This window comes from Haliotis rubra, unplaced genomic scaffold (genome assembly GCF_003918875.1).
Source record: "Haliotis rubra isolate DU_JTF1 unplaced genomic scaffold, ASM391887v1 Scf710, whole genome shotgun sequence".
Taxonomy (NCBI): Eukaryota; Metazoa; Mollusca; class Gastropoda; order Lepetellida; family Haliotidae; genus Haliotis; species Haliotis rubra.
The window spans coordinates 225131-240994 of record NW_025767425.1 but is presented as its reverse complement, the minus strand read 5'-3'; the positions used below and the strand labels follow the sequence as shown (position 1 = coordinate 240994).

The window sequence follows — 15864 nt, the reverse complement described above, 5'->3', positions numbered from 1 at the left end:
AATAGAGTTTTGAAGGTCATTCTACCAAACATCCCCTGTCCATATATACAACTGTTCTCTGCTGATGCACAGAGAATCAGATATTGCTGAGTAAATGTATTTTGTATAAACAGCCAACTGTGTGGAATACGACAAAGATAGGGTAGATCTTGATCCTTAATAAGTTTAGTTTTACGCCGCTTTTAGCAATATTCCAGCAATATCACGGCGGGGAACACCAGAAATGGGCTTCACACATTGTACCCATGTGGGGAATCGAACCCGGGTGTTCAGCGTGATGAGCGAACACTTTAACCACTAGGCTACCCCACCGCCCCAGAACCTGTATGTCATCGCATAGACAAGACAGTGGCTTGGGACCAGGGCTCCGTTGCATAAAGCGATCTAAACCTACGACTGTTGTAAACCTTAGTTAACGTATGGGAGTTACGATCACCTTAGCACTAACGTGCCTGGGTCCGTTTGCACGAAGCGATCTTAGTGCTAAATTTAAGTCATCGTAACGCCCTTGCGTTAACATAGACTCACGACTGTCGCGCTGAGATCGTGTGCAGTTGGAGTGAGTGAGTTTAGTTTTACGCCGCACTCAGCAATATTCCAGCTATATGGCGGCGGACTGTAAATGATCGACCAGACAATCCAGTGATCAACAGCATGAGCATCGATCTGCGCAACTGGGATACGATGACATGTGTCAAACCAAGTCAGCGAGCCTGACCACCCGATCCCGTTAGTCGCCTCTTACGACAAGCATGGGTTACTGAAGGCCAATATTCTAACCCGGACCTTCACGGGTCTTGTGCAGTCGGTTACAAAAAGCGGTCTTAACGCAGTGACTGTTGCAAGTCTATATCCGCCCAAGTATTGCAGTAACGATCATCGTAAAGATGGAGTCCACGTCCACTGCTCTTGGCCTTCTTTCACGTGGTAACACTTTGCTGAAATCTATATCAACTATTGGCCATGTTAGTATGTCCAGACAGATACAGATTCTGATGTTCGGTGATTTAGTGCATATAAAATATACATAGATGTCTGGAACTGATATGTACATGACATTCGATTCATTCATTTCAATAAACATCAGCTTCTGTCCTTTTACGGTTTAAGGGGACGGTGGATTAGCCTAGTGGTTAAAGTGTTCACTCGTCACGCCGAACACCGTGCGAATCCAATGTCTGATGTCCTCATCTTGAAATGACTGGACTGTGAATTACCACCCATACATTCTTAAGTTTCTGTCGTGTAAGAAAAGTAGAACTAGGTGCTAAATTTTCGGCCACGAACGCATGTAGCATTAAAATTATAAACAAAATTTATCCATCGTTGAATATTGCACACTAGCGTCAGCAGATTAATGTTGTCATATCGCAGAAAATCTATAAGACTAAAATATCTATTTTCTCCCGATTTCGCACTTGTACGATATGTTTGCATATCTGGTTAGTACTTAAATATAACATCCGCACAAAAACGACTGCTAATACATCTCATATGATGCGTCTCCTGACGAAAATAACACCACCACCCCCTCTCCAAATATTAAGCTAATGTCTAATCTATGACATATCTACGAGTCTATGCTCACAGATGACACCAGATTCAAATAGTTTTCCTTTAATACTTCAAATTACCTAAAGTGTATAAGAAATGAGCCCAATCACAACAGGGGTGCTATATCGGATTTCTAATCAGCTCTGTTTGTGAATTATGTTGTAAACAATAACATGTTTGAACAGCCATCTGATATCATCCTTAACGTCTCTCTGGTTTAACGCGCCAAAGCAACGCCACTTTTTGGGTACAGTTGGAACCGTCCCAAGCAGTTTCTCGCCGTTCACCTAACATGCTGCAATTACCATAACCCAGGTAGAAAAAGTATTCTCAGTATATATTTTGGGAAGGAAACAAATTACACCTCGTCCATACATCCATTTTGTTCATCCCCGGACCGTTAATTGCCATTGCAAGACTCGCCAGCGACTGAAGAGGAAAAGCTCTCAGAAGGGTTTCATTTTTCGAGCTATTGAGTAGAGATATAATTTAGTTGAATTACAAAATTAATCAGCTCCTTTACGATGTTGGGATCATGGAGGCTTTCGACTGGTAAGTTTGTTGAAAATAACGAGCTTTAAACGTTTCCGGATTACACATAATAAGCTAATAGTTAGTAAGTTAAGTGTTTCTGCATGTTAACATTGTGCATGTATAATCGTTATTGCCTTTCTTTCAGACAGAATGGTGTGTTCGTGAGATGTGTTCATAACACATAAGAATACTACAGCATGAGGATATTTGTTTTCCACAAGGTGCTGGCTTGTCACCAGATGACCGGTCCTTGTGTTTCATATGAAACCTTAAAGTAACATTAAGCCCACAAGTTCATCTTAATTTATATCCTAATTTCTGGGTTTTCTATATGACAAGGCAGAGCATTCTTGATAATCTCCAGGGTATACGTTCCGACCGCGATAAATCTCCACTAGTATAGATTTATCGGAACGTATACCCTGGAGATTTTCGAGGATGAAGGCAGAGTTGGTCATGTGTTTTAGGGACAAAATGCATTGCCTTGAATGCATTACAGGTAGTGCACAGTGGTTATGGTGTTTGGTTGTCATCTATCTATTGTGTCTATCTAATGGCATCTACATTAGTAACAATACTATAATGAACGTCTCAGTCAAACAATACGGTAATATGGACCGTTAGAACAGGCAGCATGGGCACGTCAACCTGACGGTGCACCAGAACGCAGCGCACCACATGTATGTAAACATGTCTTTGCCCTGAGTTCACTGGTATTGCGCATCTGCAACATGCTGGAAGGTTTATTGAATATATGAACATATCACCTTCACCGATGGCGCAGGGAGTTTCTTAAGTCTCCAAAATAGAATTCAAGCACGGATGAATCCAAGAAAAGCTATTATATGTATTTACCTTCATGTTAAATTCTAAGCAATACGATCGAGAGTAACAACCTTCGAATGGTGCTACCATGTCACATGGCCATAATGTGTTTTATGAGTAATTATTACACGCTCAAACTGTCACCATTAGTGTAGCAGGACGTGGAGTCATCCCATAGATGACATCCTTTCCATATCACCTATCTGGTCATATGGACAAGGCGTTGGACTTCGGATCAGAAGGTCCGTGGTTCGAATCCCAAACAAATGTGTCAGACACTAGGTAGTATTACAATTCCCACTGTTTCATCGTCGTTCTTATTAGAACCTTAGTTTAAGATGTGTTCACACGTACCACCACCATGAGGCACCTCTGGGAGTCTCCTGTCGCAGTACTAGTGTTATGGACCCGTGAAGATCCGGGATAGAATAGGTCTTCAGCAACCCAGGTGCTTGCCATAAAAGGCGACTATGCTTGTCGTAAGAGGCGACTAACGGGATCGGGTGGTCAGTTTCACTGACCTGGTTGACACATGTCATCGGTTCCCGATTGCGCAGATCGATGCTCATGCTGTTGATCACTGTATTATCTGGTACAGACTCGATTATTTACAGACCGCCGCCATATAGCTGGGATATTGCGGAGTGCGGCGTAAAACTAAACTCACTCACTCACTCACTCACTAGTGTTATGAGTGTTTGTCCTCTACTTCCAGCCGTCCTATGACAGAGGGTACGGCAGCGGTCTGAACAGCAGCCCCAAGACTTATGGCGGGGTAAGTAAACTTACACTCTCTCACACGTGGTGCCTTGTATTAGTTTGTGTCTTCAATACTTTATATGTGTTTAAAGCTCACTACGATACATGAACTATCTACGCGTCACTTTAAGACCGTATTCTACAAGGAAATCACAACTGCCTGAGACTGGGGATGTATATTTCCCAGGGAGCTGAGAATGGAAATTGAATGAAACACGATTTGTTGACCGGGGGGATGATTGTACGCGCTGTCAGCGTGCGTTGTATGGAGTGTTCGATATTTTAATGTACGTGATACAATTACTGAAAATTACGGGAAAACATTCTGTAAACATGAGCAACTTGCAAAGAACTGGCAATTCTTATGCATACCACCGCCAATAGAATTGTCGACTACATACAAGTTACATACAAGTTTGAACAGTACTGGCTGCATCGTGACGCAACACAGATCACCGTTGTCACTGCTGTTAATACTGGAGGTAGACTGACTGACTGACTTTGGTTTTACGCCGCTTTTAGCAATATTCCAGCAACATCACGGCGGGGGACACCAGAAATGGGCTTCACACATTGTTCCCATGTGGGGATTCGAACCCGGGTTTTCGGCGTGACGAGCCAACGCTTTAACCACTAGGCTACCCCACCGCCCCTGGAGGTAGACACTATACAGTCGTTGACGCTAGTGTCCCCAATGTTCAGAAGACTCCGTGGAGACAAGAACCTGCTGAACTAGATATAGTTAAACATTTGTGTTTCATAGACAGTTAAACGAAACCTCTGACTGACTGTGCTTCCTGGTCGGCGCCAGTACCCGACTTTAGGTCCAGATTCCGTTTCAAAAACAGGTTATAGCTGCGTCATAAATAACTTGAGTGCTTGCCATATACTGAGATAATCGAAGAGTTAACATCGCCTTGAGGAACAGCACAGGAACGCTGGGACCAAATTAAGATTTTATCTCAGGCGGGCGTACCACATAGGGGAAATAACGTCCTGTAGAATTAGTATTTTCTGTAACTGCTGAAATCGGATAGCTTCTCCGTCACCAGTCATGTTTTTGACGTATCTTCAATGAAAGCTTACATCGTGTTGGGTTTTCTCTTTGCTTATCATTTCTCAGTAATGGTACCTTAAGTCGCAGAATTCCGATTTGATGTTTCAAAGTTGGAAATGCCATTTTGCCCGGCATTTTCTGAGTGCATCAGTAACTTGCAGTTTAATGTGTTGTAAGTATGGGTAGTTACGTGACCATCACACCCCAGCGATCTGTATTCTGGATAACATACACGTTTCAAAATAAAGATTTTGGGGAAAAAACCCCGTCATGACGCTAGGTACAGTCCTTGATGTGCCAGGGCGGTTGGGTAGATTGGCGGCTAACACGTTCGCCGAAGGCTCGGGTTCGATTCCTCACATGGGTGCAATGTGTGAAGCCCATTTCTGGTGTTCCCCGCCGTGATATTGCTGGAATAGTGCTAAAACGGCGTAAAAGATATTGTAATGCTAACTAAAGGTGCACATATTTTTAAAACCACAGCGCGTGAAGTACAATGATATGTGTCACCATTTACTCTTCGAGTCATCGACTTAACAAATGTTTTCTGGCCACATGTGCATTTCATGTAAAATCTTCGATCGTGAGCTAATCACAGAGATGTGCTTACGCGGGACATTGTGCAAGGAGCGATGTGTACATGGGTTCATGCCTGATAGGAAGCTCTTTGCGCTTAGCTTGGGGCGGTGGGGTAGCCTAGTGGTTAAGGCGTTCGCTCGTCATGCCGAACACCCGGGTTCGATTCCCCACATGGGTACAATGTGTTAAGCCCATTTTGGTGTTCCCCGCCGTGATATTGCTGGAATATTGCTAAAAGCGGCGTAAAACCAAACTCACTCACTCACTCTTTGCGCTTGGGTTGGTTGGTTGGTTTGTTGTTCAACGCCGCAGTGGGCATATTTCAGCTATAGCGGCGGTCTGTAAATAATCGAATCTGGACCAGACAACTGTGCGCTTGGGTGTCATTGTGCCTTGAGGACGTCTGTTGGATATTATATCTAGCTGGACACGTCCCTTTCCCGCAATATTTCAACTATATGGTGGCGATCTGTAAATAATCGGGTCTGGACCAGGCAACTTTGCTCTTGGGTGTCTGTACCTTGTTAATTTCTATTGGATATTATATCCAGCTGAAGACGTCCCTTTCCCGCAATTCTGAAGTAGAGAGATACCTTACAGTATGTCAAGTGTGAATAGCATGACGTCAAATGTGATATGGCTGTGAAGTCCAGACCCGTTCGTGAACACCTGGTGTCATCAGTGATTTTCAGCCATCCATTCATGTAATTTGCATCACAATGTTACCTTTACGCCCGAAGCTGTTTCGTCAGATCATTCTCTGGCGTCTACGTTAGGTACTCAGTTAATCCTTCCTGAATTCAAGATTCAGACATAAGTTTACAAGCCTATTCGCTTGCTGTGCACTGAAACACAGTCCATCTGTTTTATCCGCTACGACTTTTTATATCGTTGTTATGTACAAACTTCTACTTTGTATATATTTAGTTCAACATGCTCAAACATTTCCATGCAGACGAATTCAGAATATGCACGTGCGCGTTAGACTAAACAGCGCTGTTTTCTTGAGTGAATTTACACAAGCATTACGCGCCTTATAACAGTACAGATATATGTCTGAAACCCATTAATCCGAACCCTGTTGTAACAAAACCCGTTAATCCGAACCCGGTGGCAACAAAACCAGTTAATCCGAGCCCGGTTGTAACGAAACCCATTAATCCGAACCCTGCTATAACGAAAACCATTAATCCGAACCATGTTGTAATAAAACATATTAATCCGAACGCTGTTGTAACGAAAACCATTTATCCGAACCCTGATGTAACAAAGCCCATTAAACCGAACCCTGTTGTAACAGAACCCATTAAACCGAAACCTGCTATAACGAAAACCATTTATCCGAACCCTGTTGTAACGAAACCCATTAATCCGAACCCTGTTATTACGAAAACTTTTAAATCGACCCTGTTGTTCTGGAAACCCGCTTTCCGGACGCTGAATAATCGGAAGGTCTGTATATATGGAATTCACCGTTTTGTGCATCCCTACCATTTCGTTGGAACGGTACCGGATTGAGGATTAGAAGGTACTCCAAGAATACACTTGAGTGATGTTAGCGTGTCTGGTGAAATCTACTTCATATGTTATAGAGATACAGCTAGCGTATAACAAATAATCATGTAACACAATTTGACCCTTGTCAGTAAGAACCATATATCTGCGGATCGTACCGCAGAACCATTCCTGGGTGGTTATTCCTGGTTTTCCTTACTCTCATTCAGACATGTACCTTGTTGAGTCGAACACATCCATCACATTCTTCTGCGAACGTTACACCAACGGCGTCACGCAGAGCGATCGAGGTCAACACATAAAGCAACTCGTGACGCAGATAGAGCCATCCATTTCGGTCTGTCTTATTTACTGCCTACTGCATTTTAGCCGTGGTACCTGGTGGGGTAAAAGTCACATACCCTCTAGTTGGACCGTAACTGTGGAGTATAATTGTGTTATATGATTCATACAGCTCACCATAACATTTCCTGTACGTTAGGAGTGAGTGAGTTTAGTTTTACGGCGCACTCAGCAATATTCCAGCTATGTGGCGGAGGTCTGTAAATAATCGAGTCTGGACCAGACAATCCAGTGATTAACAGCATGAGTATCGATCTACGCAAATGGGTTACGATGACGTGTCAACCAGGTCAACGAGCCTGACCACCCGATCCCGTCAGTCGCCTCTTACGAAGCAACTTTTACTGAAGACCAATTCTAACCCGGCTCTTCACTGGTTCTATGTTAAGAAGTAATAAGCGTAATACGTTGTTTGAAATGATATTGTTTTTAGGATCGCTTCTTTTACCTAATATATTTTTGGTCAAGACAAACACTTAAACGTTCAACATCAAGGATTTCAGTTTCAGTTTATTGGCAGGCGTTCATAGTTTGCTTGGAAGTTTTTTTCAAGACAAACAGTAGATTTAAATACTGAGGCTATGTTGATTGGCACATCGCAACGTCTGAAAAGGATAAACTCTACGGACATCACAGTAGCCAACTCAGATATCCCACTTTCATCCAGTGTAAAAAACCTAGGTGTTTATCTTGATCCTTGCCTCACCATGGAGCAACATGTGAACCATCTCTGTAGAGTAGGCTACTTCCATCTCCACTCTGTTGGTAACATCCGCCATCTTGTAACCACAGATGCTGCTAAAGTTCTCACTCAGTCACTTGTTCTCTCCAGGATTGACTATTGCAATAGCCTACTGTTTGGAATCTCCAATGATCTTCTCTTCAGACTTCAAAAACTTCAAAATGCTGCCGCTAGAGTTGTCACTAAAACATCCAAATGGACTCACATAACCCCAATCCTCCAGAGTCTGCATTGGCTGCCGGTTGAAGCCAGAATTCATTTCAAGATCTGCACTCTTGTTTTCCGCTGCAAACACGGCCTAGCTCCTCCATACCTCTCTGAGATGTTGTCAACATATATGCCTGCCCGTTCTCTCCGCTCCCAGAATCAACATCTTCTCTCAGTTCCCCAAGTTCGTCTCAAACACTTTGGCCATAGGTCATTCAAATTTGCAGCACCAACCCTATGGAACAGTCTTCCTACTCCCATAAAAAATGCTTCATCCTTAGAAGCATTCAAATCGGGACTCAAAACCTTCCACTTAAAAAAAGTCTACAACCTATAACTGCGAAATATTCTCATGGTCATTTTGACGAATTGTCATATCTTCCTGTTGAACTCTAGTGACTCTTTTTATATGTAGCGCTTTGAGCATGCTCTGGATGGACTATGGCGCATAAGAAATATCCATTTATTATTATTATTATTATTATTATTATTAAACTCCAGGGAATAATCAAGGAATAATCAGGCCAAAGCAGATCCTACTAGGCGTGAAAAGCAAAATAGCAGTGGAAACTGTATGAACGTATCGCTGAAAAGCTGTGTTTACAACAGGTTCCGATAAAGGGATCCAACCCTACCTGTAGCGCCGTACAAATTGGCATTAAAATGTAAAACCTGTGGGAATTTCTGTTGTTTGTTTGTTTGTTTTGCTTTGTCTAGTTTGTTTTGGGGTTGTTTTTGGTGCCTGACTCAGTTCTGTATTTTTAAGTTAAATTGGTACACAATTGGACAGTAGTATGGCATAGTTCAGGTAATACTGTTTGCATGGAAGTCAGTTTTAAAATTAATAAATTACGTGCTTATAGAATCCATTCAATTGCCTTCCCAATCCGTTCTGCAAATCAAAAACCCAAAGATGCAGTTGTAGGCGGCCCTCTGTGCTCACTGTGTCTATTTTTCAATTTAGGTGGAGTCATTTGTTTGTATCAAACGGAAATATTTCCAAACACTAAGCGCTAGTACTAGCACATTCGTAGTTTGATATCAGTGTTATAACACAGCATTTTGATTGGCGTTGAAGATGTGCAATGTTTTAATAGCAGGACTGTTTGAACGATTGTATTTTGACAGCATTGTTTGCCATAACAGAGCAGACATACCAATATGGTGAGCCGAAATGTCTTACATAGGTGATAGATCCCGTCTGATGAGCACGCATGCAGGTACACATGCAGGCTAATATGCACGTGTGTTATGCATGTATGTTATGTACTGTAGAAGAATGCATGAGTCAAAATGCAACATGCCATCTTCATCAGATATACTATGGCGTCGGGGGTAATTATTTCGTGCCGTCATTCCAGCCAGGTTTTTGTGAACCAGGAGAACTGATACACCTACCACGACACAGCTGTGTGTAAATGTAAGGTGTTTTTCTACTGTTAACATACTTGGTGGTTGAATAAACAGAAGTGATTGAGTGAGTATGATTTTACGCCGCTTTTAGCAATATTCCAGCAATATCACAGCGGGATGCAGGATACTAGAAATGGGCTTCACACATTGTACCAATGTGGGGAATCGAACACGGGTCTTCAGCGTGACGAGCGGGCGCTTTAACCACTAGGCTACCCCACCGCCCCGAATAAATAGAAGGAACAATAACAACGAAACATGTCGTGTATGAATCCGATAATATGATGAGCATGAGTTTATTAATCTTTATCAGATTGCGATTATATCAGATGTTCTCAAACGAGTGAGCCAATCATGCAGCATCTATGGGACTGGTCACAAACACATGCAAATACATGTACAAGTACATTGTTCGCCTAAAACATACACGGGAACATGGTTCAAGCCAAAAGATGGAATTGCATGGAATATCATTTTGTCACTGATGCGTCAAAGTGGCAAAATATTCTCCACACGTGTACCATAAAACACCTTTGCTGAAGTCTTAGATGTAACCTTGATTAACTTTGGAGCAGTATAACGCTTTTACCGCTCAAGATGTTCGAATAAAGAGCATGCTCACTTATGCTCCAATATTTGTGAAGTGCAGACATCGACGGTTGGAGATGCTGAAAGTTTGCTTTGCTTGCAGGGAAGGTTGTCTATTGGAAAGTGGAAGTCACATCTCTTGCCATTGAGTTTTGAGGAGAGTTTATCTCACTCTGGAATTTTATGCATAAATTTCCATATAAAACAGACTAGCCAGTACCACTAAAACATTTCTACTACTATTACGCTTAGTATACGATGCATAAATTTGAATATAAAACAGATAAGCCTGTACCACTAAATATGGTCTACTACGATTACACTTAGTATACAAGATTACCTACAACATCAGAAATGTTAAAAATGTTTCAAAGAAAAAGCGGAGGTACGAAAAAGCCCAGAAAACAGTAGATGTTCAGCGAGCAGCTAGTACCCGGTTGGTGTGTGGCACGGTGTTGATTCTGCACTCTGACTAACTCAGCAGCCACTTTGTTTGTTATCCAGCACAAGAAATGTTGGCACCGTGCGTGCATAGTGACGTTAGGAATGACCTTCTCCCCACATTGCCATGGTAACCCCACCTGTTGATGTCTCATGTCTTCAGAATTCCACAATAGTCAGTTCAACTTCTGAGGGTGGGTACAGCACGGGTGGAGCTGTACATGCTGGAATCGTACAGTTTTTACGGTAATGAAATCTCGGCATCTCTCGAGAACAACAAGCTGCCACCTGTGGGACTGCTAAAATAGAAACAGGAAAACAAAAATGAAAACAGCAATCGGAAACTTCTGAAGACGTCTTAGTTTAAAAGGGCGATAGACATACAAGAGATCAAGCGGCATCTGGACTCATCAGCATGAAAAGGCATTGTACTTTCATAAAATAACTTACCAAACTGGACGGAGGGATCGTAAATCTTCAATACCAAATTAAAAATTTACCTGAACGCTTAATTTAAAAAATGATATTTTTGGTCTCAACAGCAAGGTTAGGTACCCCGGAGTTTGCATTTTGATTGAAATAAATATAACATATGTTATATTTGGGATTACACTTTCTCAGTGAAATATAGATTCTAGTACGTTATTAGCTTTAGTCCCATCCAGGATTCGAACCCTCGCCCGCGCTGGTTGAGTGGGTTAGTTGCTGACTTTGTGGGCTAGCGGTGAGGTGCCAATTGTATCATACGTAGCATTTGAGCTCTTCCTTAATGGCACTGTGTTAAATGAATAGACTAGGAATATCGGAGGGTAAGTGGGTATGGCTGAAATGCCAATGACGACACGATATGTAGAGCATATGTTAATGAATTCACTTAATATAAAAACAATTCGCAAAAAATGAACTTAACCTTTCAAAACACTTAGGTCCACTTTGCCTAGGCTGTTAGTAAACAATAATTCCAAACTATGTGTTCCGCAGTCATAGCGCAGGACAACACGATGTGATATTACAAAGATCCTTTGTTCACAGAGTATGTATTTTGCAACCGAAGGTATTTACCCTCCATATACTGGTTAAGAATGTAACCAGTTGGTTCAGTGGGAGCTGTTATGATACTGAAGTGTTGGTGTATATTAGGGGTGGGTATTGCAGAGAATATTCATATTGCCATATATTGCGATGCGAAAGCATGTATTGCGATATGCATTGCGATATATTGCATGAAGTATTTTTAAACCAAAAACTACTTATAATCGAGTTACTGCTTGATTTATAGAGCAAAAACACAACAAAATCACTATGCTTTATTAAGCTGTAATAACAAATTTTAATCATGATAAAATATAAATCATTTAATGTGAATAAATATTTGGCTCAAATGAAACAAGGAAATATCCGAAGATTTCCGAGTGTTACGACGTTTTCTGAATGCATGTCAAAGTACCGGTTTTCGATCAGCGTATCGCAATACGTATCGTTTTCATGTCTGAACCGATAAATACCGGTAAACCGGTTATATTGCGCAGCCCTAGTGTATATACGCTGATATATATGATAGTCAGAATCAGTGAATATGGCAAGGTATCTCTTATCAATTGTGGTCATTCCGTTACAAAAAGGGAAACATGGTGCATTATGATGAACGAAGGCAAGGTATAATATATATAACAACATACTACATTTCTACAACAAAGGCGCGAAACACTACGCGGTAGTTAGTGATATGACTGTGCACAGGGAACATACTGGAGCGTGTTTCTATTGAACGGAACCAATACTCGTTATAACGGGGAAGTTGTAAGCCAGCCGATCTGGTAGGAACATACGCATGATATGTTAACACGTGTCCATTTCGCTGTTGTTCCCTCAAGGTAGCGCGTGTTTACCCAGCCAGCACGGCCTCATCAGGCCTGGAATCCGGGGAAATCTAGCTGGAAAATTAAATTAGTTTTTGCCTCTCACCTGTGATATTGCTAGTAACCAGCTTTTGACACTTATGAGAGGCGGCGTAGGTAGGGGCGCGTCTCTGCCAGTAATTGGTCGGGATTAGATATAACCGAGAATAACCAAAGAAATGGAATCGTACGCATACGCCAACTGTGCCGAGGCTGTTCCTCTGTCGGGGGGATTGAACACTGACGCCCTGATCCCCCTTTTGTTATTAGTTACAGACAATGTGTCTTTAATTTCAATAGCACTTATAAAGGTTTTATAGGCAGGATTTAATTAGCTCATTTTTTTACGATCTACAGACGAGATTCATCCTCATCAAGCCAAATCATTTCCAGATTTTGTTTGAAAGTAATTTTCATGACTCCTGTTCGTTGTAATGTAGACACTTCAACATGCATATATGGTTAATTTATGGTTAATTGCGCCCATTACAACTGAAAATGCTTAAAGGGCATCGGTCAGTAAGAAAATGGACATCATGTTCCTGTGATTTAACGACTGACATGTGAGAAAGTGAGTGAGTTGGATTTTGCGCCGCTTTTAGCAATGGTTCAGCAATATCTTAGCAGCAGTTCTTTAATACAGCTTAGCATTTTATAGAAAATCGGCTATGCGACAAAACGTAGTAGAAATATATGGATTACTTATATGGCAATGTTTTCATGTACATGCAGTGCAGTATTTATGGACTATTAATCCCGTATAGATAAACTACTGCATGTTACGAGCTGTCTGTGTTGTCTAATGACCAATTATGTAGGAAGTGTCGCCATATGTTTTACACATGAAGCATATTTCCTCTGAACTTTCTGATCTGGAAATACATTTACACATAAAAGTAAGTTTTAAGAGATGGCAAGATGGAAAAAGCGACGATGCCATTATACGACAATCTCAGTGAAATTTCAAGTTGAAAATGAACATTAAAGGAACTAGATCAGAAAGTTCATTTACTTCAAAGATGGATTTGACAAGTTAGGAGACTGTGTACAGCAGGGTAGGAATAGCAACATACCTAAATGTACTTGTCAGTGCTGGGAGATACTACAACCTACAAATAGCATCACTAGTACAGAAAGGTGGAGAACCTGTCACTGGTGATTCTCGAACAGTGCTTTAACCTCGTTAGTCATAGTCTTTTTTAAAATCACAACAATATATTTCCCTCTCAGACAGATATAAATAGTTGGACGCTGTTCGGTCTAACATGTATTGATCAGGTTGGCACGTTGCCTGGTTTGTTTTGAAGCTGTGTATATTTTCTTATTCCACTTGGTGGTGGTGGTGGAATTGGGTTTAACGTTGTGCTTGAGAATATTTCGCTCATATGACGACGTGCATGCGTGTGTATGTGTATGTGCGGCTGCTTGTACTAGCCCAGACTTAAGCTGGTTTTATAGTGCTAGCCCACTGAGATACCATGCCGCAGTGAAGAATGAATACCCCACTCAGACACATTATACTGACTCCGAGCCGACCGGTCTTTGTTGTACCCACTAATGCCGAGCGCCAGGCAGGGACCAACAAGTACCATATTTTAACGTCTTTTGGTTTGACGCGGTCGGGGATCGAACCCGCGACCTTCCGCACTCCGGGCGGACGCTCTAACCACTACACCAAGGAGGCGGTCATTCCACTTGGTACAAAGGGAGTTAATTAACATCAATACAAAAACACCGTTGGTATTTTAAACTGATATCGCGCCACTTCAAATGTGTTATTGTTATATGTAATGTCTTAATGGTACACATCTTCTCAATGAACATGACCCGTGAAGATCCTGGTTGGAATTGGTTTTCAGCAACTCATGGTTGTAAGAGGCGACTAACGGGATCGGGTGGTCAGACTCGCTGACTTGGTCGACACATGTCGTATCCCAATTGCGTTGATCGATGTTCATGCTGCTGATCACTGGATTGTCTGGGCCAGACTCGAATATTTATAGACCGTCGCCATATAACGGGAATACTTCTGAGTCCGGCGGCAGAAAGCAAAACAAAGAATTCAATGAACATAAAATATGTACCTATGTTTGGTGTCTGGTAAAAGCATTTGTACTTAACACTAATATGAATCTTTATTCTGCTATAAATTTAGAATTCATTTGGTACCGCAATTGATCTGGTTTTATTCGTACAAACATTGTCAATGATCATACTATTTTAGTAGCACTGAATAGACGCTACCAACGCAAAATCGATCTCTAGTCCTAATAAATGTTTTGTTTATACATTTGCTTTAAGTGTTTGTAAACTCAAATTATATAAACTAATGTTCTAGAACCAAGAAGCTCATCAATGCTTAACCTCACCACAATACTTTTCTTTTTGGATGCAAGTCACTTATGACAATGCCTGCCTGGACCAAGACTGAAATAGTCAACAGCCTGTTGATCGTAGTTGTCGAACTCCTGTCTTCAGTTAGTGATAATTGCTCAAAGGCGCCAAGGAAAGAACAATTCTGGCAAGTAGTATTGCAGTTGTATGTCCCCTGTTCGTAGAACACTTGAGTAGGAATCTTCAACTTGATTGCATGTGACCGTGGCAGCCAGTGAGGCTCCTTGAGCACCGTTAGTGAAGACAACTCTAAGCAGACCAATGATACACTGTAGGGCAAAGGAGTGAGTGAGTATGGTTTTACGCTGCTGTTAGCAATATTCCAGCAATATTACGGCGGGGGACTCCAGAAATGTGTTTGACACATTGTACCCATATGGGGAATCGCACCCGGGTCTTCGACGAGTGGACGTTTTAACCACTAGGCTACCCCACCGTACCCAAAGAAAGCACTCACTTAAAATATGGGGTCGGCGTTGTAGGCTAGTGTTTAAAGCTATCGCTCGTCACGACGATGACCCGGGTTCGATTCCCCTATGGTGTGTTATGTTTAAAGGTCATTTCTGGTGTCCCGTCACATTGTTGTAATGCTGCGAATATCGGTGTAAAATACATCTCAGCCACTTACGAAAGAATTCGAATTTATCAAATTATTGCAAAGGTAATCAAAACGCTACTTGATGCCCGTAACAAAATTAATGCATCACGTCGAAAAGCAATTTACGGTAAAATAATGTCACATTTTAGTCCCTGTTAAACAAGGGTGTATGCTTTCTTTTTCCGTTTAGTGTGTAATAGGGGTGGTGGGGTAGCCTAGTGGTTAAAGCGTTCGCTCGTCACGCCGAAGACCCGGGTTTGATTCCCCAGATGGGTACAATGTTTGAAGCCCATTTCTTGTGTCCCCCGCAGTGATATTGATGGAATGTTGCTAAAAACTCCGTGCAACTAAGCTCACTAACTAGTGTGATCTGTCCCAAGTGAAAAAGATGCTATAAGACCTGAGACTTTTCCTCATT

The 15864-nt window shown here is 41.8% G+C and overlaps 1 protein-coding gene across 1 annotated transcript in view; it reads left to right on the top strand.

Annotated features, from left to right (window-relative positions):
- LOC124259151 (FH1/FH2 domain-containing protein 3-like) overlaps positions 1-15864 on the top strand; it is a 144017-nt gene that overhangs the window by 25753 nt on the left and 102400 nt on the right. Inside the window, 1 exon segment of the mRNA XM_046693247.1 lies at positions 3629-3688. Within this exon segment, the coding sequence (XP_046549203.1) occupies positions 3629-3688 (60 nt within the window).